The following is a 27,362-nucleotide window of genomic DNA, read 5'->3' as shown; positions in this document are numbered from 1 at the left end:
AATGATGCTACAGGACTTGCAACTGTTTCCAATTATAAGTTTTACGAAGCATCAGGCATAGAGGTGAGTTACATTAGCGATAGCCAAATATGTCCAGATATGGAGATGCACAGTCAAGACCCAGCAGCCCTAATGTTACCCTGGAGAGCCACAATGCCTTAACGCTCAAATCCAGATCACGGTATTTTAACATTTCTAATTCCACATTTGGTTCTATCATTTTTTAAAGACTTTTTCCGTCCATCTGCCCATGTCCCCGCAGCACAGAATAAGGGCACCCAAACAATCTCAGCAACATGCTCCTAAGCCTTCCTATGTTTGGATTGTTTTTTACTTACAAACCCCCCAAATGATGCAAACCCTAAATCTGGAATTCCCTGGCTTTCAAATGTCTCATTGGGGATGATTACAATACCCCTGTAACACATCTTATACCCTCATATTGCTGTTCTGTGCCCTGTGCTTTCTGCTGTAACTTCATATTAACATAACATAAAGGATGGGAATTTAGCCTTAATTTAATATTGACAGACTGCCATGAAACCCGAGCTCAGCCCCCTTCACTGGGGGCTGTTGCATGCGCCTTGGATCGCTACCTGCTGCCTCAACAGCTCTTAAATTTCCCCTTTGTCTTTCAAAGCATGCAAATTAACAGGGAGATCTGAGAAAGGACATTTTGTTCTGGGAAGAAATTCCCCTCACATCCCACAGGAAGTGGGAGCAAAACTGCCCCGGTTTTGCTGCCTACAGCACTCCTGTTCTTCCTTCCAGCAGCAAAGCCAAATGCATCCTCCAGTGAAGATGGCTGCTGCCTCCCTGTAGTCCTGCGCCAGGAGGAGCCATGCCTGCCAACTGGAAGGGAAACCAGGCCGGGCTGAGCAGATACAGCCAAATCGGGGATGCTCAGATGAGCGCGCAGCAAGGAGCTAGGAGGATAAAGACACCGCAGGCATCCCAGGTTGCTCTGCCAGACTGCTGGTGGGGTGAGCGGAGGAAGTGAGGCTGCTAGCTGTTAGGGATGTTATTCATGTACTTTGGAAAACAAACGCTCTATCGGTATTTCCACGGCCGTACTGTCTGCCAGTCGGCTCCCTCCTCAAGAAGGAGTCGCTCTCCATGGAAACCTGGGCGGGCGGCATCCTCTGGAAGCCTCCCTCGCAGATGCACAGTCAGGCGTCTCAACATCAGCCAGACGAGCTGGATCCACACCTTCCCTGGCAGGCGGCCGAGTAGATGCAAGCAGGCAGCCTGCCCTCGTATTCATCAGGGTCCAGCCTCCTGCCCCCAAGCACTCAGGCTGACCCAACCCCAAGCTCATCACATTGATGCTGTGGCTTTATGTCCTGTATGGTCCAGAGCCAGGATAGACCGAGACCTCAAACTGCCCAGCTGGCATGGATAGATGATCTCCTCCTGACAGCAAGCGGACGGGATGTCCCATTGCACCCTCTGGCCACTCTGCCTTATGCAGCTCTGCTTGCCATCAGACCCCATCGTATCATGGTGAGAGGTAGCTGGGGGCCAGCTCATGCACCCCAGCACAGACATGCACCCGGTAAGCAGCATGAGAAACCTCTGCCTCCTTTTCCGCAGGGCGAGCGAGCTCCAAACCTTTCCATCAGCCTGTGCTCTGGGACCTCAGGCCCTCAGGCAGCAGCACCTGCCAGCTGCTCTCCTCTGCTGGGCAGTGACCCTGACTCTCACCAACCCCCCGGCCCCATCCCACCTGGCCTGCAATGCTGCAGAAACCCGATAGGAAACCCTACAGAGCACATAAGCTGCAGCACAACGGGACTGACATGTTTGTGTCCATGTGTCCTGGAGGCTCCTGAAAAGCAACCTCTGCCAGCAGGTCTCAGCTCACACCCTCTGATGCTTGTGGCCTGGGTCGACGCTTGAGGATAATACTACAGAGCAAAGTTGGTGGTTACGCGCTATGGATTGTGCCCAGTGGGTCTTTCTGACCCACCCCAGGTTAACCATCCATGCCACAGGCCGATGTTTCCCAGTTCCACAGCACTGTGGGAGCAATTCCCAGGACTTCAGGTCCACCACAGAGCTGGTGCACAGTAATAGATGGTTACCAGTGGCTCACAGTTACACTTGAAAGGGGACAAGTTGGGTTTCAGAAAGGCTACTACTAAAGGCTGCTACTGCTCTGCTTTTCCATGAATGTCCTAAATAACAGAACAGAGTGTGTTTTAAAATCCGCACATGACACCCGGTGCTTTGGAGGCCAGGACAGGAATTTGACATGCTCCCAACAGACTGGGGGAAAGGGCTGAGAGATGATGGGCAGGGCTGTAAGTCATTGGGAGGTAAAAAACTGCACAAACAGACCAGGGAAGAAAAGACAGCAGCATTTCTGCCAGAAGGGTCATGAGGGCTACAGGGGTGTACAAACTGAACGTGAGCCAGCATGTCATTGCCACAAAAAAAGGCAAACACAGTAAGATGTGTGAAAGGCCAGCTTATAAAGACATGAAGTAATTACCCTGCTCTCCTTTCAGCTCATAAAGACACATCAGGTAATTATATTGTTCTCCTCCAGAGAACCAGTTCATTCCCCAAAAGATTTGGACCAACTGAGAGAGGCCATGGGAGACCAGCAAGACCACCAAAAAGCCTTGGACAAAAGCCTGGAAGAGTGGGGCTAGTCTAGACAAGACAAGTCAGAGGATGCAGTTTTATAACATGTAAAGGCCACTGCAAAAAAAGGTGAGAACAGTCTGACATTGAACTTTGTGCTAGGTAGGAGACACATTCATATTAAGAAAGGGGAGTCAAGTGTACACCAGGAAAAGTTAAAACATGCCATGCATATCTGCAAAGGATCTACGTGGCAGATGGATGGACCAAGTGACCCCTCGGCATCCCCTCTAGCCCTGTCTCCTACACTTCTCATCACCCTGGCTGGCAGCTCTGTCCCTGCCCTCATTCATTCAGCATTTGCCACCATCTGGGCAAACTACAGCCATCTTGCCTGCAAAGCCTTCAGTATTTAGGATGCTCTGACAGAGCAGAACACTTACGAGGCTTCCCAGAACCGTGGAGACCATCACATCTGTTCTCCACTCTGCAGAGGTCTCCCCCAGAGTCTGGTGTTACCCATCTCACTCTCCTCCTAGAGACACATCTGCAGCACCTCTGATATCTAGGCACCACAGTCACTCTGATGGGACAGAAGGGAAAACAGTCACAAACCTCATCCTCGTTTGCTTCAAGTGCAAGATACATCCCTGTGACTTGCCTTTCCTAACTTCTACCCACAGCACCACCAATATTTAAAGCAAGCTGAACGTCAGAAGCCTACGAGACACTCCACTGCACATCCTTTGCCCCAAGGGAGAGCATGAGAGACCGTGTGAGAAGTGTTAGTTAAGTTCCTCAATGCTGCAAGAACATATGTGGGACAGAAGCTCTTTGACAACTCCCAGACACTTGCCAAGATCCTCGAGAGCTCCCATTCAGAACAGAAGAATGTTACCCAAAATCCCTAGAAACAGACAATGTCAAGCGCCACTTATGCTGTGGTGCCAATGGCCTCCTGCTGCAATATAGCCTGTCTTCATTTGCTCCCCCTCCATGGCCTTTAATGAGTCCTTCATGAAGGACCAAGCCTGCCTTGGGAAGGACACCAGGGGCAAAGCAAACCTTTCCCTTGCCCACATTTCAGCCTTTCCAGACATTTTTGGTGTTGAATGCCAGCACATTGTTGGATGCCCGTCTCCAGAAGGCACACTACCCAGCAGGTGAGATAGCCTGGCTCATTTCCAACTCCTGTTTAGCATCAAAAGCTCCAAAAAATGCATGAGGTTTCTCAGTGTCACTGAGCTGAGACTGGCGATACTGCTGAAGGACAGCCAGTGCGCACTGCAGCAGGGACGGCGTTGGGGTCAGCACCCAATACTGCCGATGCAAGCAGCGGGTGGCCTCTATAGAGGACCCAAGGACAACCATGCTTGAAAGCCTGGGCATTTTTGGAGGGGGCTACATGCTCACCTTGAGCTGGTCTAGATTTTGACTGACCTTCCCGCTCACTCCTTCCCAGGAGTCTGGTGGAAAGCTGAGGCAGGGTCACCTGGCACACCCAGCAGCTGCTGTGTGAGCAAGAGGCTCTGCCGGGACAGATCCCTGGCTGTGAGGAGGGCAGCAGCAGCAGCCTCTTGGTGGGCTGCTGCGTTTCCATGTGGCTCAGGGATAGCTGCTGGAAGTAGGCCATTTAGTGCCATGTTCTGGATAGAAATAATCTGGATTATCTCATGTTACAGCTTCCCTGACTCCAGCATGAAGAAACGGTGGCAGCTTTTCTCTCCCTCACCTGCTTGCGCAGTTTCAATTTATGAATGCTTCCTTGCAGGGGCAGAGGTTAATGAGAACCACTGTCTAAACAGCAAACACAGTGCCCTGGCCTTGGCATGGATATATAGGCACTTGCTTCCCAGCCAGAACAACTGGCAGCAAAGGAAGAGAGCCTGACTCAGCCTGGAAGATCAAAGAGCCCCAGAGGAGGCTCCAGAGGCCGCTGCGATGGGGTCGCTGCACATGCTGCAACAGCTGGATGTGGCATCGCCAGCCTGAACGTGCCTGGCAGGACCGACCACCATGGGGCGGTGCTTTGTGCTGTTCCCTGAAGATCGTGTGAGGGGGTGCAGGCTGCTCAGTGCCACCCAGCCCTGCCAACACTGATCTGTTGATCCCTGCCTGCTCTGACCCCCGGGCAGGGGAGGTGGGACCGGCGCGTCCCCGCCACTGCCCCCAGGCCCGGGCGGGAGCTGTCCCTTCAGCACCGCGCTGCTCCCGCCGCCCCCTCCTGCTCCAGGAGAACGAGTGGTGGTTCTTCTCCGAGCGGACGCACAGCACAGCCCTGCAGCCCAGATCTAAAAGGCACGGAGTACTTGCAGGAAAAGCGCTTGGTCCCTCTCGGGCTCCAGCGGACCGTTTGTCTGGCAGCTGGAGGAAAGGTAGGACGTGCAGGGATATCTGCCGAGCAAACTCTGCATCAGCTGGACTAGATGAGGGGCAACCCGATTGCTCTCTACAGCTTCTTGAGGAGATGAAGTGGAGAGGGAGCTGCTGACCTCTTCTCCCTGGTATGCAGTGATAGGATGCGTGGGAATGGTTCAAAGCTGTGCCAGGGTAGATTTAGACTGGACATTAGGAAGCATTTCTTTACTGAGAGGGTGGTCAAACACTGGAACAGGCTTCCTAGAGAGGCGGTCAATGCCCTAAGGCTGTCAGTGTTTGAGAGGCATTTGGACAATGCCCTTAATAATTTGTTTTAACTTTTGGTCAGCCCTGAATTCGTCAGGCAGTTGGACTAGGTGATCATTGTAGGTCCCTTGCAATTGAAATATTCTATTCTATTCTATTCTATTCTATTCTAGAGGAAACAGCACTTCATAAATAAATGGCAGAATTACTCCAGCACTCGCTTTGTGTGGGCAGGTGACTGACAATGCAAAAGTGCATCCGCAGAACCCTGGAATTTCCAGACATCTATTCAGGAGCAAACTGACAGACAATCTGCTTTCAGCAAGCCCTTGGCACCAGCACAAAGTTCATGCCAAGACAACTCATTCGCTCTCCAACACATCACAAACAAGCACCAGGCACCTACTTTAAGGCAATATAAGCTCACTCACAAATCTGAGATCAACACTCCGCAGCTAGTGGCTAGAGTGCAAATCTCACCCAGTGAAGAGAGAACTGTCTGCACAAGCAGCATTCCCCTCACTTCCTTCTCCAGCTTCAGTGAGCTGCATGTTGACATTATCCCAACTTCTCACCACCATCCCCCTCACATCTGCCAGAGTAATGGCTCCTATGTCCTCTCTCAAACAACCGCCTCAGAAACTACCGTGGCTAGCAGGGGCCCCAGTTTTTAAGTTAACATGGATCATTATGACTGAACCATGTTAGGGAGCAATTACACAAGCATAAGGCTCTTTTCAGAGCAATAAGCTTCTGAGACTCTAAGTCCAAATACATTCATATTTCTTACGTTAGCAAAAGCAGGTTTGAAATTTAATAAAGGAGACTTCAGTGACCCAAAGAGACTGGCTTGATGCAATGACATCCCCATTTCTGAAATGCCCCAAACTAAGCAGCAAGTATGAAACCCAGCTGCTGATAGAATGTCCTTCCCCAAAACTCTCTCATACCCCAGTCCCTCAGGCTCCTTTCTGGGCACCCAGCCATGCAAACGACATGGACCCCCTCGAACCAACTGGGCCACGGGCAATTTGCACAAAGCCCTGTCCTATCCATACCACCACCTGTGCTAATAACGGGTCAAGACGTCTGACGCATGCTCCAAGGAAAGCTGAGAAAGCATCAGTGGCTGCAGGCAGGCTGAGCGCATACACAGCCAATGCTTTCCATGGACTAACGTGGCCTGGAGGAGGCTCTATAAATGTAAGGAGGTGGGCTGGGCAGAGAGGAACCGACTGCAGTTTAAAATACAAAGACTTCCTGCAAATGCGACTAGAGAGGGTGGGCAACAAAACCCAACAGTGCTTTGAATGGGAATAGCTACACACAAAATAAGTTGTCAATGTTTCATTTTTTACTGACTCAAAGCAGAATGCCAAAACCACTTAATCACAGGTTTTAATCCAGACCATGGCTGTAAGAACTTCTGGTTTCAGCAGCAGAGCTGATAAAGGATTGTTTCCTTTACCGACACCTGCCCCAGCCACTATTTCTGCCTGACATCACTGCCCACTGCTTTTCATCAGCTGAGCAAAGTCTTGTGGGGCAGAATTGTAAATCAGGTCATGGAGGTGATCTGGGCTAAAGGTAATGAAACCCAGGGCGAAGAACAAAGATGAGGAAAATAGCTGGAGTCAAGCAGGAACTAACTTTTCCACGGAGGCTGAAACACGACATAATTAGTCAGTTTTCCTGTGCAGAGATAAGGTTACAAGTTATCTGGCAGTGTACAAGCACCACCTTCCTGCACCACCCGTTACCCAGCCACCAAGTCTACGGAGCAGGCTCTATGGAGACAGCAAATCCCTGTGCAATGCAGGGTGTGGGCTACCCTGACAGAGCCACCTCTCCAGGGTCACAATGCAGGCAGCAGGGCCATGCATGCTCCCTCACAGTGCTAGAAAGCTCAAGCATTGCAGTCCAGCACCAAATCATTTTCTCACTGCAGGGTCCTTGGTGGCAATGCTCAGGAAAGTTGTTCCAGGAGATGTTTGAGCTAGCATCACCTCCACCATCCACACCACCTCCACCTTGTTACAATAGTCCCCACTTCCAGGTGAAACACCAGTCAGGCTCCACGCAAACCCATGCGCCCAGAGCCCAGGATGCAGGGCTGTGCCACCCCATGCCCCCTGGCTTCCCACATCTAGGAGAGCTGCAGGCCCCATCCTGGGCCAGAGAGATGCCTCAGTTGAACCCCAGCTCATCACCCTACTCGGAGAGGCAAGTGCCCCAGCACATCCCGCCTGACACAAGCTGTCGAGTTGTGTGTTAGTGCCAGTGGCCCTGACCAGAGATCAGACATGATTTTCTGACCATATTGCAAGAGTCAAGCTGGGGTCAGAGGAGCAGCACTTTCTCTGGCCAGCAAGGAACACTCAGACAGCTGCTCATCCTGGCCTCACCATGCTGGTGCCCCTTCCAGGCCTGATGGCATCAGCAGTGACTCACTGCTCCATGACACTGCAGCTTGCCTGGGGACACAGCCAGCCCCAGCAGCAGCCACCACCAAGGACCAGGGCACTGTTCAGGCCCAACTCTGCCGTGGCTGGCCTGGGTGACCATGCTCCCCTCCTCACATCACTGGTCTCTTCATCCGCAACAGAGAGCTGCTCTCTGCAAAGCACTCAGAGGTGGGAGACGCCAAAAGCTCTGGTCTGGGGCAGGAGAAGGGGAGCTGTGACCACTGGTAGCAACACACACAGAGGAACACACACAGAGGACAGAGCATGGGCCAGTGCAAGCTGCATTTGCTAATGCTATAGCACCCGTTCCCTCTGCTCCCACCAGCAAGCGGGACTCACTGGAAACATCAGGAAGCGAAGATCCGAATGTGGAGGTAGGAAAATGCCATGGCTGCTGGAAGCACCACGGACACTTCTGTCCACAACACGCATCCTCCCCGTCGCCCAGCTTGCAAGCTGCTGGTGGCAGAGAGCACCAGGTCCCTCTCACTTTCAGCTGCACTGTGCCCCTTGCCTCCGCAGGGCAGGGGAGGCCAGCCCTGGGGCAGCAGCTCTTAGTAGGGCTCCTGCCAGCAGCCGGGGCTGCACACCCAGAGCCAACATGACACAGCGTCAAGCAGCCACGTCCTGCAGCAGCCACTGCTCCTCCGAGGTGACGTCAGTCTCCGCAAGAGCTGGCAGGCAGGATATGCTGTGCATGCTGGCCGCACTGCTCCCAGACACCGCCTGGCTCCAGCAGATGCCATGGCCTGTGTTCCTCACCAGCTACGGCTTATCTACAAATTGAATTTCACACTTGCACGCTCCAGAATAAGGCACAGGTGCTGGAGAAGCCACCCTCTCCCTCCACATCTGTCTTCCCCCTTGCCCCACCCTGCTGCCGAGCGCCGGCACTGAGGATAATGGCTGGCGGCTGTGGAGGAGCTTCCTGGGCAGAGCCGCCGACCCCGCACAGCCAGCGTTGGCTCATGGCAGAGCTGCCATGGTGCTGGTGGTGCCCTCCACGCTCGGGGCAGCACGAGGGCAAGAGGAGCCCTGGCACAACAGTCACCCACACGTGCTGCTAGCACAGCACAGCATCCAAAAACACCCATCTGCAGCTGAATAAGATAAAAGCCCGTCCCAGAATTACTGGTTTCCCCAGAAACCCTAAAGGCTTTCCCAGGAACTCTGGAAACACACAGATTTGCTACGTGCTCCAGTGAGCAACCTGAAGACTTCATGTAGGTGTCTCAGCCAGAGATCACCATCGTCACAGGTTGTACGTATAGCTGGCAGCCCAGAGAGATGCGGTGTCAGTCATCTTGGAAGGACCTCAAGCAGTTAGACGGTCCAGCCCAAGCCCACAACAGCCTCTACTCAGCTAAGACAAGCAGCTTGCTCGAGAAGGGAAGCCTGCCCTCAGCAAGAGCCATCAGCCACTCAAGTTCCCAAACCGAAACCAAAGCTGGTGTGACCAAGCAGAAGACCATGGAAACCCCCGGGCTGGTGAGTCAGCCAGCAGCCAGGGCAGTTCCGCAAAGTTGCTCATGCAACCAGGGCTTGCTAAGGACTGGAGGCCAGGCAAGCCAGCAGCTAGGAAGGAAGACTGTTCAAATTTAATCCAAAATGTATTTTCTATTTTCCCTTCTATTTTCCTTTGTAGCTTTCTCCTCCCATATTTTCTATCTTCAAGCATAAAAAAGCAGAAAGCCTAAAACCTCTGGCAAAAAATCCTTTAATGTGTTTTACTGTAAAGGCTGCCTAGTGTTAAAAAATAAGCAGGACTGGAGCAAATCAGGCAGCCTGGGGATGCCCTGTCTCTCCAGAGGGAGCAGACCAGGATGAAGCAGGACATACAGGCAGGCTGCAAGGACCAGCAATGCCAAAGAAAGGCAATCCCCAGTGCCAAGAAAGCTCCCATGCTCCCTGCTGCTTCTCAGAGGCCCCCAAGCAGAGCTCTGCCTCGGCAGATGCCCACTTTGAAGCATTGCTCCCAGCGGACACAGGAGGAGGTTTTTGTTACAAAGAGCATGTAACCACTTGGCTCCTCTTAAGGTCGTGTGCATCAAAGTGCAGCAGCTCCCTGCCCAAGTCTGCAACCTCAGATCCTCATCAAGAGAGCCCAGCGGCAACAGAGACCAAAATGGCAATGAGACAGAAATAGAGATCGTTTCTCTCTTGAGGCAGAGGATCTGTCCTCTTATGGCTACTAGCCAAGGGCAGATTTCAGTTTTGTGGTTGCAAGGACTCCATTGTGCTGGCTGGATACTTCCCTCAGCCATTGTGGATGGGGTCCTCCTGGAAGTCATGAGGATGGGAAACAGCGTCCTCTTCATGAGCTTCAACCTTGCCTGGCCTCATCCTGCTGCCCCCCACCCAAAGCCCACTAGGGACCGCTAGATCCCCAGCTCATCCCTGCATCCTCCTCTCCAAGCCTACTTCTCCCACAAGAAGCAACCTCTCCCAAGCCGAGCCTCATGTCTCCCTGCTGTCCTTGCATGTCTCTGGACTGCTTGAGGAGCTGGGGGATAGCCTTCTGGCACCCCATGTATGCCAAGGTAAGGCTGAACTGGACCCTCACTGGTAGCAGGACATCAGTCTTTTTTCATCTAGGCATAAAACCAGGAACAAAATTGAGACTGATGTTTCCTGACGTGCATGAGAACAGGCAGAGCCAGGGGACTGGAGGAGGGGGAGATGAAGATCAGATCCCCGGTGATCCCACAGTGCCCACCACGTGCAGCGAGTACCATAGAACTGGGACAACGCTGGGACAAGACTCCAGCGTTGTCGGGTAGGTGCCCTGTGCCCAGGGAACCAGAGGAAGCAAAACTGCCAGGTAACACAGGAGGGAAGGGATATTGCCATCCATTTTCAAACCAACTGAATTAGGAACTGTTCAGTGGACCAAAGTCCACTGGAAGTCTTCAGCAAAGGCTCCTGTGATGCCGAGGCAGATCGGTCCTTAGCACAGGTCCCACCTCTCCCACCAGCTGCACCTCCATCACATGGGGAGAGCATCCTGCACTCTCAGCGAGGAAGCGGGACTGAGCAGGCATCTGTCACCCTGTGCCAAGCAAAGTAACACAGAGCTGGATGGGGATAAACCCATCCTTCTTTACCAAAGCCCAGTGGTCCCTCCTGGCTCCACCCTCTCTGGTAGGCACAACGTTATGAAAATAACAGCTCAGACCCAGGGTCCACCTTGCCCTATGTACTTTCTTGCCAGTAGTCAGAAGCACGAGCAATTTGCAGCTCAGCAGCTGCCCAAGTCAGAGGTGGATCTCGGTGTATTTATTGGTTCTGGGGGAACCTCTTGTCCTTGAATTCATCCCATTTTTCCTGGAACCAATGTAAGGTTTCGCTGCTCACCACACCTTGTTCTGAGGAATTCTGCGGTTTGATAGCACGTCTGCGAGAGGCAATGCCCCTCCTCCTGTTTGGCACCTCCTGCTAGCTTCATTTGATGTGACCTTGTACTTGCATGGAAAGAAACAGTGAACAGTTAACCTCTATCCCTTCTCTCCTGGCCTCCTGTAGACATATCTTATCCATCTTCTGTTGTTTCTTTTCCAGTCTGAAGAACCCTGCCTTATTTAGTCATTTTTTGCACAGAGGCCATCAGACCTCTGACCATTCCTGCTGCAGCTTCCAGGCATTTGACTCCACAATGATCTCAACACCCACACATCTCTCCTGAGCTCCCCTGGGCAGCTCTAGAGACAGAGACACAAAGCAACCCCTGCCCCTTTCTCCTGCATCACTGTCCCACAAGTCCTCAAGTTGCTCAGCGGTGCCTGGAGTCATGAAAGAGTAGAGGAAAGACGTGAAGACAGCTGGACTCACAGACTCACCTCCACAACTCCTTTAGCACTGGGTGCTAGCACCAGGAGATGGACACAGCCACCTCCATGGTGACTGGCACGCAGACACTTTGGCCACGCTGCAGAGTTGGGCTGCTTCTCCCACTCCTATAAAGTAGCAGCTAATGAATGCCTGATGAAGTCCTGCAGCCCCTGATCACCACACCAAAGGGCATTCTCAGCAGTCCCCTCCCCAAGCCCATTTCAAAAGCTTTCCTGACCAGCCTCTGCCAACCATCCTCATCCTCAGAGTGTCCCAGCAGCCCAGGCCCAGACCCAAACAAGGCTCACGCACAGTATGAGCCCTGTAACACACTCTCTCTGCAACCTTTCCCAAACTTTGCCACCTGCTCTGCTGGCATGGCCAGAGCATCTGGCCACCAGGCAAAGCTTTGGCTCTGCTTGCCAGGCACCTTACAGAATACACTCACACTGAGATGCAGTTTGAAAATAACAGATGTTACTCCACTGTTCTGCATTTTGCAGTGTCAGGAACAAGGCTTCTTTACCAACAATCCCCTGAGCTCCTTGCCAAGGCTGTCTTAGCCCAAACAGCACACCCCGGCGCAAAGTCTTGCTCACAGACAACCCCTGCCACCATGCCAACGTGCCTGCCCCACTGCCAGACAGACAACATGGCAAAAGGAGTATAGTGCAAGGGCAGAGTTTCCCCACACAACTGCAAAATTAAGCAGGAACACAGGTTTCATCATGGACTGCAATACCACATTGCTACTGAGCCCAGACAAGCCTCCAAACAAACAGCACGTATCCTCCTAACTAGGGACAACTTCCAGGAGCCGCACACATCAGACAGGACCTGGCAGCTGCAGCCAGAAGACCCCGCATCTTTCCACTGCTCCCACTTCATCCCTGTCTCCCCTCAGTCAGACTCACTCCAGGGTCTGAATGATGTGGGTTCAAACTGCTGGCTCTGGCAATTGCAGGACCTTTTATTCATTCCCTTCACACCCATTGCAGAATCCTGCTGAGGCCAGCAGCGCACAGCACTGGTCACAGCCTGCTCCCTGCCCCCAGCTCTGGAGAACATCACATTAGGAGACCACTGGAGCATTTAGTCCACCATGCAGCACCACTCAGCTCTGCCACAGTCCTCAAACCCAGCTCTCCTCAAGCACCCCGGTACCAGGATCCACTCTGCCTCCTTCTGCTGATGTGCCCCTGCCAACCGACTGCAACCACCTCCCCTCCATGCCAAGCCAAGACCCGTGCACACCCCCAGCTGTGGCTGTGGATGCAGGTACAAATGCCAGACCCTGATTAAGAAGCATCTTCTGAAATGCTCTGTCAGCGGCAGCTGATAACCACAGACCATCAAGGGAGGAATCTCGCTCTGGGATCCCACAGGGAGCAAATAACTGTCCCATCCCAGTGGCATTGAAAGCCCTAAGGACAGAGCCAAGCTGTTCCTGTCCCATGCCTCTGCACTTGGTGCACAGCCCCAGGATGGCAGATACTCAGCCCCTCTGTGCTCTGCTGTGGGATTTCACAGATTCCTCCGTGGTTTCTCCGCAGCTCGTGCCCAGACACATGCTCCATGTCCCCGCCCCCATCCCCACCACTTCCCACCATCCTTCCACCCTCCTCCTGTTACTGGATTCCTCCAGCTGCTACTGGTGCAGCATGGACACCCCACACCGGTCTGTCCGAGGCCACAGTTGCTCCTGAACAGCCAAGAGGGCTTCCCTTCTCCCCTGCCTGCTGTGTAGAAGTAGCTCTTAGCAGGAAGGATACGGGAAGATGGCAGCAAACTGCTTGGGAGGCAGCAGAACCACTGTGGTTGGGGAGGTTTAGGAGCTGGCTGAGCTGATGCTGTTCAGGAATGGTTCAGATGGAGCTTAGAGACTTGATGACCTCGAGATCCCTTCCATACCTGCTTAGGTATGGACTCAGGAGTCCTAAAACTCCTCCTCCCTTGACACAAAGACAAGGCCAACGTGGACCTGCCAGAAGATTTTGGCAGTCACTATCTCCCTGTTCTCGCTTGCGGACTCAATGTGATCCTGGTCAAAAGGCACCTGAACTGGGTCCCTGTGTGCTGGACCTGAGCACCCAGAGTGGACCCCACAGGGAGCCAGAAGAGACACAGCCACCACAGCTGGAGCCTTGGCACAGTGCTCTGCTAATTCTCACGCTGCGTTCTGAAGCCTTGGCAGGGCCCTGGCCACGGGCAAGGCACTGCCAGCCTGCACAGCATCTCTGTTCACAACTCCCAGGCTCTGCCCGCCCTCACCACCCTGCTCTCGAGCACCTTCACTCCAGCCTTTTGGGAGAAGAGCCTCTACACGGGGTCTGGGAAGGAGACAGACCCAGATGTAAAGTCCAAGGCAACACCCTTGGCATGGGCTCGACCTTCCTCTCCAACAACACTGCCCTAAATGCACATTGCATGTTGAATATGGGCAGTTGGAGGCTGTGCAAGGCAGTAGCATGCAGACCCTGCCAAGATGGGCACTGCAACTCCATTTCTTCAGCGCATCACTGCACAGGGCCCACACACCCAGATCCAAGGGCTGCCCTGCATCTTGGCGGCTTTCGCTCATGCCCTGGTGCTCTGGAGGTTGAGAGCTGCATGTTTGCAGGTGTCCAACCAAACTCCACATCCCGACTACACATGTAACCATGGCAACTGCACATGCGAGTGGCAAAGCCTCGAGCTGGGCTAACTGCAAATGCAAATGAAGCAAACACATGCACAATGCTAAAAGCGTGACCTCTAAATGTCAGCCTTTAACCATTTTGCAGATACCAGCTCTGCTGGTGGCCACTTGCAGCGTGTGGAGCCAGAGGAAGTCTGCTCTGACGGGGACCTCAGGGCACCCAGCCCTGCACCAGGGGCTGGCACGGGTGCTCTGGTACAGAGCAGGGAGAAAAGATGACACATGTATTTCCCCTGCCTTGGCAACCCACAGGTCCTTCTCTGGGGACACATCCACTCCTTACCCAGCTGGCAGATGCCCCCAATTCCACAGAACACCCCAGTTTCCAGGGGCAGGAAAGGTCCCACCAGACTGACACAAAGCATGGCCAGTGCAGGAGCTCGCAGGGAGCTGGCTCTGTCAGCTCTCCCGCTGCACCCAAGCGTGCCAAGCTGTGGGGGCACCTCCAGCCCCTCTGCCGTCGCCTGGGGCCGAGCCAGCAACAGCATCGGATTAGGCACCCTCAAAGGATCGAAGGAAAATCCCAGTGTCGCAGGGACTTCATGCCAGACCCACCGCCTCAAGGGTGGTCCATGGCCTTGGCAAGGGCTGCCAGCAGAGGCACTGGGAGGTGTCACCATTTGGGAGAGCATGGTCCAGAAAGAGACTGGCTGCCCAAAGGCCTCGCATCCTTCATCACTTCTCCTCTCCCTTGCTGCCTACAGCACCAGATGCAGATGGACCCCAGCACTAACCATCACCCACCACGCCTGTCCTGCTCCATGCCTTCAAGCACGACAGAGCCAAGCTCAAGCAAACAGCACTGACTCCAGCCACAGTGCGCATCAGTGGAGCCACCGCAACCCCTGCACCATGTGCCTGACCCACCACCCTGCTCAGGGATAAGCACGGCCAGCACGACACAGCCCCTGTTTGACACCAAGCCTGCCTCCACCCCAGCCCCCTGTCCAAGAGAGACAGGGAATGCCTTTTCACTCGGGGAGCCCAATGACTAATGTCATTCCCCATGCTATGCCAAATAAACTGAGCCAAGGGGATCTCCTGCCTGCCCTTGACCCGGCGATGCTTATGCCAGCAGCCTCACGCCGGGCGGCACTGGGCACATCCTTGCGCCCCAAATAACCGACCCTGCCTGCACCGACACCCCCAGCCCCAGGGAGGGTCCCAGTCCCTGGGGCGGGAGCGCCCGAGCTGGGACAGCCCCTGCTCCCCGCTCCGTGCTGGGCCCAACGGGCTGAGCCGAGCGGAACCGGGCCAACCGGGCGGCCCCGGGCCGGGGATGCGGGCGGGGGCCGCGCAGCTGAGGCGGGCGCACAATCCCCCTTTCAGCGCGTCGCCATGGCAACCCGCCGGCTCGCCGCGGCCTCTCATCCGGCCCCGTTAACCCCCGCCGTTACCCGCCGCCGCCGCGCTCAGCCCCACCCGTTAACCCCCGCCGCGCCCCGCCCCGGCCCGGTCCTGGACACCCTGTCCCGGGTCCGGGCCCGGGCCCGCGGCCGGAACCGTGAGGGGGACCGGCCCGCGGCCACCCCCGCCTCGGGAGCCTCATCACCGCCGCGGCGGTCGGCTCCAGCCCCGCGCCGTGGGGCTGGTCCGGTCCCGCACGGCCGCTCCCCCCCCAGCAAGAGCCATCGCGGCCGGGTCGGGTCGGGCCGGGCGGGGCGGGGCGGGGCGCACTCACCGTCGGGGGCGGTGGCGCGGCTGGGCCATGCCGGTGGCGGCAGCGGCTGCTCCGCGCTCCGCTCAGTCCGGCCCGACCCCGCACCGCGAGCGCGCAGCGCGTGCACGGCGGGGGCGGGCGGGGGAGGGGCCGTACCGCAGCACCCCTTCGCTGCCGCCGACGCCGGCACCGCCACCCGGTACTGGTGCCGCACTGATCGGGCATCCCACGGCCCCACCGCTGCGCTGGCCGGGCCCGGTACCGCATGCCCCGGCATCTGCACCACCCTGGGTACTGCACCGAGGGGGTGTCGCATCCGCAGTCCGGTACCGGCACTGACCGCACCTGCACCCCCGGTATCCCCCACGGCCCCTGGAACGCACGGCACGGCACCAGCACTGCGCAGCTACGGGCCCTGGGGGGGGGTAACCCCCACGGTCCCGACCGGGACAGCTGCACACCCTGGGGCACCCCGCACCGCCCCAGCAAACGATCCCATCTGTGGGAGCATCCCCGCACAGCCCCGGGCATCCTCTTCTACCGTGGGCATCCTGCACCACCCCGGGCATCCCTGCACTGCCCTGGGCATCCTGCACCATCCTGGGCATCCAGAATCCTGCCCCACTGCGCCCTGTACCTGCCCCAGCCACTCTGCATGGGTCCCCTCCACTCACCCCCCGCATAGCCCTGGGCTGTGCTGTCCCCGGCACTCCCCAGAGCAGCTGGAGCACTCCACGCCCTCCAGCCCCGGCATCTTTCCCCATGGCCAGGGGAGCAGACTGCCTCTCCCACTGCTCAACAGCGCCCAGCTGGTCCAGGGAGGATTCACCAGGTAGCAGTATGGAATGCCCCATCCCAGCCTCAGCCCTGGGGCCAGGTGCAGCCCTGCCACCCGTCCACCCCCTGCCATGCACCAGACTGCGGGCTCAGCAGCCACAGCCCCATAGGCCACAGCAGCAGCGTGCAGCAAGACACACCACCTCTGTCATTCCCCTTTCCTCCTGGCATGCCCCTTCCAAGCATGGGGATATCTTCCCCTCCTGCGCATGGCCTGCTGGCAGGAGCTGCCTCTCCTCCAGCTTGCCTCTGCCCATAGCAGGGCTACCTCTCTGTTTCAGACATGCCTGGTGGGATTACAGAAATAATTTGAAACAGGGTATGGATTTGGGTCCTGCTGGATGTGTCTGGTCTCTGTATCTCTCTGCCATAGCCAGGGCAGCATCAGCCACATGCCTGATCAAAGAGGAGGACATGCAGTTACCAGCAGATACCTCCACGCTTTCTGATCCGGGCAAGGGGAGCTGGGCTCTGCCTCCCTCCCACTACCAGAGCTGAAACCCAGACCCAGACCCTACCGGGGGTCTGCAGAGCAGTCACCGCTTCCTGTTTAAGATGCTTGTGCGGCAGCATGCGAAGAGCAGGCACTGCACGGGGAGGGTTGGGCGCTCATGGAGCTGCTCCACTCCTGGCTTCAGCTGCCTGAGTGGGCAGCAATTGATTTTCTTGCACAACACCAGCTCTGATGGTGCCTGACAAACTGCCTTTGCTCAGGGCACGGTCCATAGGGATCACCTGTGCCAGGCTGCTGGGTGGGGTGTGTGTGTGTGGGCCCACCCATCACCCCATTGTGCCAAGCTTTGTGCAACCTTCAGCTTCTCCCCATGTGCTGGGCACACAGCGTGCAGCAACACCTGCACACGACGCCTGTAGACCCTGCCCAGGCATCCCTTGGGGCTGGCCCCCAGCCCCAGGGAGCCCAGCATCAAACACAGACTTCCCACCCTGGACTGGTGGCCACAGCAGGGCAGCTGCGTGCATTATTCAATGGGAAGTATGTAATAAAATCCCCCCGGTCACCTCTGGCTTTGTCACAAGCAATGGTTAGCCATGACTCAGAGAAGGAGCAGAAGGGCTGGAAGCTGTCAGACCTGCTTAAAACCACCGCAGCTCAGTGCTAACGTGCAGCACAGCAGCGGTGGCTGCAAGGCACGCAGCCAGGCTGAGCAAAGCGCAGCTCCCCAGACATGCCCCATGCTGTGACTAGGTCTTGCCCCAGTTCCCACATCCCCCTAGAGCCTCCTGCACCCACTGGAAACCTCTGGGCACCCAGAGGGTCTTGTGGGGTCTTGGACACTGGCAGCCCTGGGTCTGTCACCACGATGGAGTGCTGGAGTCCTGCTTATCCCATGCAGACCCGGCCTGCCAAGCAGCTGGCATGGCTGGGGGCAGCCCTGTTGTTGGGCCATGCAATAAAGCAGGGTCCCCTGGCAGCAGGCACCTGGCCCCTAGAGAGGCAGGGTGGTCCCTGGGGCGCTTTCACCAGATCCCTGGGGCCCTGAAGGACACAAAGCAGATCAGCACCCAACTCCGTGCTCTCCTGCTGCAGCACCCCAAACCTGCCTACACCTGCTGCGCAAGTAGCATCCCCCCTGCACTCCTGCCCAGAGCCGCCCATGGCCGTGCTGCCTTCCACCACCCCACTCTGGCGCCAGCTGCTGCAGAGAGCCACCCTCCTCCCACCTCCAGCACAGCAGCGATGCAGAAGGCAGCATCCAAGATGCCGGCTTGGCGCAGGCTCAGCAGCCTCCCAGGGCCGGCAGAGGAGGGGGACACTGGCCACGGTCACAAACGCCAGGAAGGGCTTGTTCTGCCCATAGACAGTGCCCAGCTCCCCCACGCTATGGCTCCGCTGATCCCAGGGCACTCCCTGCCCACGCCCCAGGCAGGATGGGGGGGAGCACAGCCCTCCTCCCACCCCAGACATAGGTACCTCAGAGCAGGAGCCAGCTGGCACAGCCGTGGCTGTGAGCAGGGCTTTCACCTCTGGGGTCACTCAGCACAGGTTGTGGGCAAGCAGAGCCCCTGGCACCAGCCTTCCCTGGGGGATGAGGGGATGGGGGATGAGGGACCAAACAGGCTGCTTCCCAGCCTGATCCTCATGGAAGGGGACAAGCAGGGATGCACAGAGGAAGCAGCCCTGCAAACACATCTGTCTGTTCTCGTTAACGGGGGAGTCTATCTCCATCAGGCCTGGCCAGCAACACCTTCCAACCGACCTGCAACAATATGGCAGGAGCCTAGCACAGATGCAAGGGTGGTGCAGTCTGGGGATGAGCAGGGCACAGGGTGGGTGTTGTACCAGGCAGCCCACACAGCTGTCCCCCTGAAAGCAGCCACCCACCTGCTCCCAGGGAAGAAAGGGCTCAGCTTGTTCTTGGGGGCAGCAGAGACAGGCCCATGAGCCAGCACATGGGACACTGCCCTGGGTCACTGACATCCCTCACAGTAGAGCCCCAACATCCCTCCTTCCTCTCCACTCCCTAAGCTCGCCTTCTTGCTATGGCCTACCCTACAGACCTATTTATTTGCCCTTAGATTAAGATCAAGCGCAGCTCTTCCATGAGTCCCTGCAAGCCTCACCATATCCCACACTGATGGAACAGAAGGAAGACATTGGTCAAGAAAAGCTACCAGAGGGACCACAGGTCACATGGTCCACAAGCAAATTGCTGAGGAAGAACCGAAGAGGAAGAAAGGTGCTGGTGACAGTGGTTTCCAGGTCCAACAGACAGCAGGAACGGAGAGCACTAAGCTAAAGCAGCCTGCTACAGAGATTAGACTCCATGCCAGGAGGCTGCATTAGCCAGGTCAAGTTGAGAATGCAGCATGTTACCCATCCAGAGAAAACGCTGTGGCTGTCAGGAAGGAGCGAGTAGAGGAGCTTTGGCGCTTATCAGCAAAACTGTGCTGCGATAAGAAGTAATGTTGTGAGTGCACTCAGTCTGCAGCTCCTCCTAGACTGCAGAGGTACTTACTTGAGCATCTCAGTAACTGCTGTGGCTGGGAAGCTGGGCTTGTTAGGGCTCAGAATTACCCTGCAATTAACTCCCTCTTTGCTTTATACCTCTGTCCTACTGGAACATACCACAAACTACTAGTAAAGCTCTTAATCACTATACAAATCCTACGAAGCTTGCACAAACCCTTGCAAGCATGTGAACACCAGTGTATGAAACAAACAGGGAAGAAGCGCTTTCTTTCCCAAACCAAATTGTTTAGCCATTCACAAAAGCTGAAAATGCAGACATTAGTTCTACTGAGAAAGAAATAAAGACCATGTGTAGAGGTGCTGCTGGGCTATACTGGGAGGAGTGCTGAGGAGAAAAGGCAGGCTCTGAATACACACTCCTTTTGCAAAGTAAGCTCTCTGTATTCATCTGAGAATGTCTGCAATACAGGGTTCATCTGGTATAAATAAAATACAAAATTTTACAATGTCTTAATCATTATTTTAACAAAAATACTAAAAACTCAGTAAAAACTGAAACCAAAGTGGGAAGGGAGACTATCAGCCACAGGGGATCTCCATAAATGTTTGTAGAAATCGGATAGTAAAAACACTTTCTCTGTACAATAAAACCATCGTCCTGGCATCTCCCTGTGAGAGGGGCAATAGCAGCACTGGAGGCACAGGCCCAAGGACAGAGGTTGGGAGCAGCCCCAGTTTGTGGGTCAGGCTGAAGAGGCTGTATCCAGTCCACAGTGATGTCTCGCTCCTGGATCAGGCTGAAGTGCCACAGATCAGTAGCGTCCAAACGGGTTGTTGTTCTGCTGTGTCTGCGTATCTGTTGAGGTCAAGACAGAGTTAGACAGTCCCAAGGTCTGGAAAAAAGATCCCTCTCCCCGCATCACCAGCACAGTATGCAGAGTGTGTCACAGGCTATGAGAAGAGAAATATAGCCTTTATGGCACTCCCTGCTCTGCTCATTTGTCTGAGCCTTTAGGCAGCAGCACAGTCAGGACCCCACATTCTTTGAGGAAGAGACAGATATGTGCCCGTGCCGATCCTGAAGCTTCTCCAGAGATCTCTCCATCCCTTGTGGTGGAATTGGTGCATCATAACACAAAGCCCTGAAAGCTAGCTGGGAGGATGAGTTTATGGATGAGTTATTTCTGATTTTGAAAGAAAATAAGATTGCACAACACCTGCAGCCACACAACTGCTCAGACAGCTAGTGTCAAACACTCATCCTGAGGCACACCCAGAAACCAGAGTTAGTGAAGGTTTCAGAGACAACTATCCTGGCTCCCTGTCAGTATCTCGGTACAAATGAAGGACATGCCCAAAGGACTTCCAGATGGCACAAGAAGGGCAGGAAACATGGTAAACTTATATTCAAGAACCTCATGAATGTCCAAACTGCTGGGACTGATGTTTTGTGATGTACAGTGCTCACAGTATATTTGGGTACTGTCCGATGAATAAAATTCTGTAGTTTTTTCCCCTGAAACCCCATCAGCATGTTTGACCCTAAGTCAGACTAAGTAAAAGGAGCCCAGTGTAACCTGGCTGGTCTGCTCTCCTCAGCTCTGCTGGACAATAGCACATTCAGGGATACCCTGGAGCCTCCTAATGCAGCCTACCCTAGGCCCAAAGTATTCTTGTCCTCCTTCTCCTACAGGCTGTTCTTGGTTTATGTCCTGCTTTCCACTCCATCCCAGACACTACAAATAAGAACTCCAGATGGTTTGTGGTGGAACTGATGCAAACCCAATGAAGGAGCATGGAAGCTGCATGCTGACACATGGCTGCATTGCACCCACGCATCTGTTCCATATAAAACAGCTCTGTTTGCTGTACAGACAAGATAAAAATATATGGCTATTCTGCTATATTCAGATTCTTATATGAGGTCTTTCTGTACTTGAATGTCCTGCTTGGGATCCTTGCACAGACTTGTGGTTTGTGAATCAGGCTAGTGGGAAACTTAACACATTAAAACTTCTGGTTTGGGGAGGTTTTTTTTGGTCACGAGGACTAAGAATTTTCCATCAGGGAACAAGTATAAGCACAATTTCCAAGCCCCCACTCCACACATTATTACATCTAGCACAGTCTCACACTTAATGCACTGCAAAAAACCCTGTGCAGTCAATTTCTGGGCATTTTCATAGCATGTTTGCCATTTTTATGTCTGCCAGTGAGGTGACAGTAAAACAGCAGGCCATGTCAGCAGACACTGGGTTCTGTTTCTAGATCCCCCAGCCAGTAGTTCAATGCTGATTACAGGAATACAGTGCCAGATTGTACCTATGCCATTACCCTGTCTGTGACGGCAGCCACAGAAGCCTACAGAACACTGCAAACACAGCAAGTGTGCAGCAACACTTCCGAGAGTACCCTCCCTGCCTCCAGGAAGTCTTGTCCTGATCACAACATGAACATAGTAACGCTGGGTCATCCACCAAGCAAGTGCCCCAGGATTACAGCCTCCCTGTGCCCCTCAGAGGTCATCTGCAGCAGAGGAAATACCTCTGAAAACTTTAAAGCTGCAGACTGGATCCTTTCAGGAAAGCTACATGGAAGCCCCTACAAAGGCTCAGCTCCCTCGTCGCTCTGCAGGCAGCAGAAGGAAGGTCTAGAAGGTTGCTCACAAGCTGGCAAGCACTGCCTGCCCTGCTGCTGTGCCCGCTTGGGCCAGGAGCTCTAAGTCCTGATGCCACCTCCCTGCCAGCATTATTTATGGCCTCAGACAAACAGTCTGGCTTGGCCTTGTTTCTCTACATCAGGGTACCTGCAATAGAAAATGGCAGGGAGGAGACTAGGGACAGGATCAAGAACACTAAGGCTTACTGGAAAGCTGCTGTTGAAGCTGTCGAACCAGTGCAGCTGTTTGCTGCTGCTGCTGTGTCTGCTGAAGGCCCTGGCGCTGGAACTGCAAAGAGAGAATTGTAGTTATAGCCATACCACCAGGCTGGCAGCCTCAGCATTCACACAAGCCCTGGGAAGTGCAGGGGAGGGAGAAGGGGGGGATATGCACGTGGAGCACCGTTGGATTTGTGCTGGACTATCATGTCCCTCTGCCTCCGAGGGAACACTCACAATGGGCTGCTGGGGGGGAAGAGCCTGCATCCCCAGCCCTGGGGGCTGGCCCTGCGCCTGTGGCTGAGGCACTGTGGAGACCTGGGGTTGCTGCTGTGGCTGTGGCTGCGGTGGCTGCTGCTGCTGTTGTTGCTGTTGTTGCTGCTGCTGCTGCTGCTGTTGCTGCTGCTGCTGCTGTTGCTGCTGCTGCTGTGAAGACAAAAGGGACCATCAGGGAACTGTCTGGGCAATGCACACAGCAACACGAAGGACTGAAGGAGGAAGGACGTTCCATGCAGTAACACACCCTCTTACACCATTTTCCTTACAGGTACCTAAATTTCACCAGGACCCTATCCCAGGGTGAGAAATGGCAAGAAATACAGGGGCAGTAACAAAGTTCTCCTGCAAGATGAGGTATCAACAGATGGCAGGAAGCGAACTATGAGTCTACTGGTCAACTGGGGAATGACTAGGAGCAAACAAGATACAAGAATAGAAAACAACTAAGAGCTACCTCAAGAGGTTGGCTGGTTCATCTCTTGCCTGCAGGTTAAGATCAGCAATACTGACTTCACTGAGTATTTGCCTGACCTGTTCTCAAAATTTTTCCAGAGGTAGTAACAGAGCTCCTACAACCTCCCTATGCAATCCACTCCAGGTCACAGTTACTCCTGCTACATGAGTTTTCCCTAATCTCTGCCCTGAATCTCATATGTTATGATTTAAGGCCATTTCTTGTCCTACAGCCAAGGGACAAGAACAGATAAGGGTTTTTTGGCTTTTTTTGAAGACAAAAAATTTGGAGACTTATCTCTCCTCTTGTCTCTGCCTCTCTAACTCAATGTCCAGATATTTCAGCCTTTCCTTCTCAGCCACATTCCCCAACTCTTCAATCTATCTTTCTGCCCTTCTCTGCCACTCATGCCAGCTGGTGTTGCACTTCAGTAAAAGAATGCAGATAAAATTGGATGCAGTGCTCCAACCTAGATGTTGACAGAACTAGGTACAGTGAGAAGAATATTCAGCGTGTTGAACTTGGAGTCTGAATATACCCACAAATCTCAAGGATTTTTCATTTCTCTTAATTTTCAGACATTTCTCCCATCTGCCAATGCAGTTTTGAACTCTCTAGATCAACAGAAGAATTTCTAGCAGAAATAGAAAACTACTAATGTTATCATAAAAAAACAACATGGTGATGCCAGGTACAGTTCTGACCACTGGCCTCAAAAGGGTAAGGTTCAAACCTTGAGACTCAGAAAATAGACAAAAATACAATCAGGAGAAGGGACAGTATCTTATAAGAGGAGGTTAGAAAAACCTGACCTATGGAAGCTGCAACTGCACCCTAGGAATACACTGGGTAAATATCAGAGAGAAAGAAGAGCCAGGAGACAACAGGACACAGTGGACAATAATAACTGGATACAAGAACCAGTCACAAACACATTGAGCCTTGGATCAAGGATTCAGCCCAAAGGGAGTGAGTTTCTAGAACAGCCTCCTAACTTCCATCTTAAACCAGTTTGGCCACTTAGGTTCTTGAAATGGATGCTATGACCCAGGTACACAAGAAAGCAGATGACTGACTAAATGAGCCAGGATACCCCTCCCGATTTCATGTCCTACCTTCTTTCAACAGCTGACCACCAACCCATGCAAGACAAACCAAAAGGCCATCCGTCCTTTCCACAAGCCACTGCATCATGACAGTCAAATCAAGCACCAGGAGTCTGTTCTGCATCTGGTATGCCTCTGATAACGCAACAGGAGTCACAGTAACAGGGAAGATTTTGGGCACTCCACTTTTTTTTTTTTTTTTTAAAGCAACAAAGCAATGTCAGCTAAAAGCTGAAGGTATACATGAAGTTACTGAGCTAGGAGAAGTGCTAGCATTTTGTCTGAGGCATGTTCTTTTTCTAAATATGAGTGATGGAGAATGCTAAAAGAAACCAAGTGAATAGTCAGGGGGTGCTACTCATCAAGAGGACTAAAAGCTGCTGACCATGCTACAGGCAGTCTCTTGTCCAGTGCAAGGCAGCAATTCTCAAATACTGTTGACTGCAGCGCTCTGCAGGAACCACTGTCTTGCTCAGGCCCCTCTCAGAACACAAAGCCTCAGCACTCTGTGCCACGTAAAGTCTCTCCATATTCTACAGGTTTGCTAGGCCTTGTCATAAGGCATGCAATTCACTAATTAACCCAAACTATTTCTGTGTTTCTCTGTCAATTCAATATATTTCTGTAACTCCAAGAAATGTATTCATATCTGTATATCATGTAAGTATTTAATATCCATAAGACCATAACGCAAATCCATGGAATACTCATGTCTGTTGACACATGCGAGTAAACTTCTTCGATCCTAGAGAGTTGGGTCTAACAGCTTACTTTGGATCAATTTTTCACCATCTGCTGTTAGCTGTGGAGTACATGGACTGATTCACACCAGATTTCCTGCCATTGGAAACTGCAACTGACACTTACTTTGATCTTGCGAAAGTGCAGATATGCCCCTAAAAATGATCCTGTAAGGAACAACTCTACCTGCTCTTGTGTGGGCAGGAGGATTGTCACTTTATTTCTAGCTCCTGCAACACTTCCAAAGACAGCTGGCTTTCTTACGTGCTCAGCTGGAGCAGGAATAGGTGGGATGCAGGCCGCAGAGGACTAAACAGACCTTTACGGCTCCTAACTTCCCTTTAGCTTATGCTGGGTGACTGGCAAAAGACAGCGCAGGAGTGGCCAGCTCTACGGAAGAGAGCCGCCTAGCAAATTATTACAGACAGCCCCCAACAGAGTTGACATCCTTCCTGGCACAGAGGAGCAGAGCAGAGTGCTGCTGACACAGAGGTAAGCAGTGCTGGGAAAGCCTCCTCCAGCTCCAGCCGCCTTCCTCTTGTCAGCAACCACTTACCCTCAGCATCTGCTGCTGCTGTTGCTGCTGCTGCCTCAGGTACTGCTGCTGCTGCTGCTGGTCAGGCAGTATCTGGCTGGGTCGAATTCCTGAGGGGACTCCTTGTGGACCCAAATGGTTCATCCCACTCATCATGGGGGCCTGCTGTATTGACTGGTGAGGAAACCTGCAAGAGAAAAGGACAAGTTCATGGAGTAAAAAATTCATGGGCAGCCAGCTTCTTTAATCCAAACCCAATTTCTGCCATGAACAAGATACAGCCCAAACAGCTCCTCGCAATCCACACTGCCTCTCTGCAGAAAGGTGAGGGACACCAGGGCCTCTCAAGGGTTTCATCCAAACTGTTTTTCAAGAAGCCCTAGGTAACAGCCCTCGGCCCGCTGTTCTGCATGGTTTCCCTGCTGGATTTATGCCTGTTCAGGAGCAGTGGAAGTCCCAGATCTAGCCCTTTGATGGTGATCTGCTGGTTAGATTTAAAACCAAGACTATGACTTTCCCAGGTCATTTTTCTCATACTTCCCAATTCCATCTTTCGCTGGCTGGTAATACTGTCTCCTGCCTGCAACTAGCATCTCTGAATTTCATCCTGTCTCTGTTTCTTCCCAGGACTGAAAGCTGGATGAAGATGTTCCCCTGAGGGTGCAAAGGACTCAGATGCTGTATAACACAGGGACAACAGGCTTTTCACAGATTGCTGTTAGGGTTGTGTAAGCAGAGCAGGGAAGGCCTTGATAAAATACAGCTTATTAACATCCAGTAGGGTGGGAGGTACCTCTGTGTGTTGCCCAAGGTGTGCCCATAGCCGGGGGCTTGCTGGTGTACGTAGCCGCTTGGCCTCTGCTGCATCTGTCTAACAGGATCCACCAGGGCAGGATTAGAGCTGGGGTGGGAATTCTGATAGGGCTGGCCAGAATAGGTAGGAGGTACCATTGTGCCTGACTGGGAAGGGTGCTGCTGAAGGCCTATGTGGGAGACGTAAGGTGTGTAACCCTGAAATGAAAAAAAAAAAAGCCTTTATCAGTCATGGGATAAAGTACACAAGGGAATTTGAAACGTAGGACATCAGCCTCCTGTAAATACTGTCACAAGGCTGCTCATCTCTAGGATTCAGATTCATGCTGCCCAGTAAATGAGGAGTGAGAAGAGCCAAGAGATTTCAAGATTTAGCAGCAGAAACAAAGATGCTGCCCTGTGCTGGAGCCAGATTCCAGTCTTACGTGCGGTCACTGCCACTCACCTGGGAGGGCTGCAGTGCTCCATAGGATGGAGTTGGAGCCATTGGGCGCACGGGCTGCTGTCCCATTATGCCTTGGCCCTGCTGGAATGCAACAGAGAAACACTTTTTTCAACATCTCCAAAGGGCAGGACATTGCTGCTCTCTTCTCGGCAGCTTCCACCAAACCAGACAAGTAGTTTCACTGCTAAACCTACGAGGCTGCTGCACAGCATGCAGATGCTAATGACTTCTGCCTCACACCGACTTGGGACAAAGAGGCCACTAACATCCCTACCACGCCACAGCCAGGATGTGCCCCTCTCACTATCCAACAGCCACAGATGCCCCAGCGCACCTCACTGACAGCCTCCACCAACTGTCAGTGATGTGCGCCCACAAAGCAGGTGGCAAACACAGTGCTGCACCAGAGGAATAGACACAAGAGACAACATCTTTCCAGGGCAGAAAGAGACAGGGTTGGAGAGTTCTGGCTAGAAGG

The 27,362-nt window shown here is 53.6% G+C and overlaps 2 protein-coding genes across 9 annotated transcripts in view; both read right to left on the bottom strand.

Moving 5' to 3' along the window:
- Positions 1 to 15,966, bottom strand: part of NLGN3 (neuroligin 3) — a 42,184-nt gene extending 26,218 nt beyond the window's left edge. Inside the window, exon 1 of the mRNA XM_075162140.1 lies at positions 15,887 to 15,966. The gene's annotated coding sequence lies outside the window, so the exon portion shown is untranslated. The remainder of the gene's footprint in view (positions 1 to 15,886) is intronic.
- A 4,088-nt stretch (positions 15,967 to 20,054) lies between these two features.
- The window catches only part of MED12 (mediator complex subunit 12), a 35,905-nt gene continuing 28,597 nt past the window's right edge, over positions 20,055 to 27,362 (bottom strand). For 3 of the 8 annotated variants that reach the window (XM_075162137.1, XM_075162138.1, XM_075162131.1), the window contains 6 exons: positions 26,885 to 26,965; positions 26,420 to 26,637; positions 25,648 to 25,813; positions 22,749 to 22,937; positions 22,500 to 22,581; positions 20,055 to 20,490 (listed from right to left, as the gene is read on the bottom strand). In XM_075162137.1, coding sequence (XP_075018238.1) covers positions 20,447 to 20,490; positions 22,500 to 22,581; positions 22,749 to 22,937; positions 25,648 to 25,813; positions 26,420 to 26,637; positions 26,885 to 26,965 — 780 coding nt within the window. In that variant the 3' untranslated portion in view covers positions 20,055 to 20,446. The remainder of the gene's footprint in view (positions 20,491 to 22,499; positions 22,582 to 22,748; positions 22,938 to 25,647; positions 25,814 to 26,419; positions 26,638 to 26,884; positions 26,966 to 27,362) is intronic. The other 5 variants (XM_075162133.1, XM_075162132.1, XM_075162134.1 and 2 more) reach the window with 5 other exon arrangements.

The sequence above is a fragment of the Calonectris borealis genome, chromosome 13, assembly GCF_964195595.1.
Source record: "Calonectris borealis chromosome 13, bCalBor7.hap1.2, whole genome shotgun sequence".
NCBI lineage: Eukaryota > Metazoa > Chordata > Aves > Procellariiformes > Procellariidae > Calonectris > Calonectris borealis.
The sequence above is the reverse complement of the archived record's forward strand: the minus strand, read 5'-3'. Positions and strand labels throughout refer to the sequence as shown.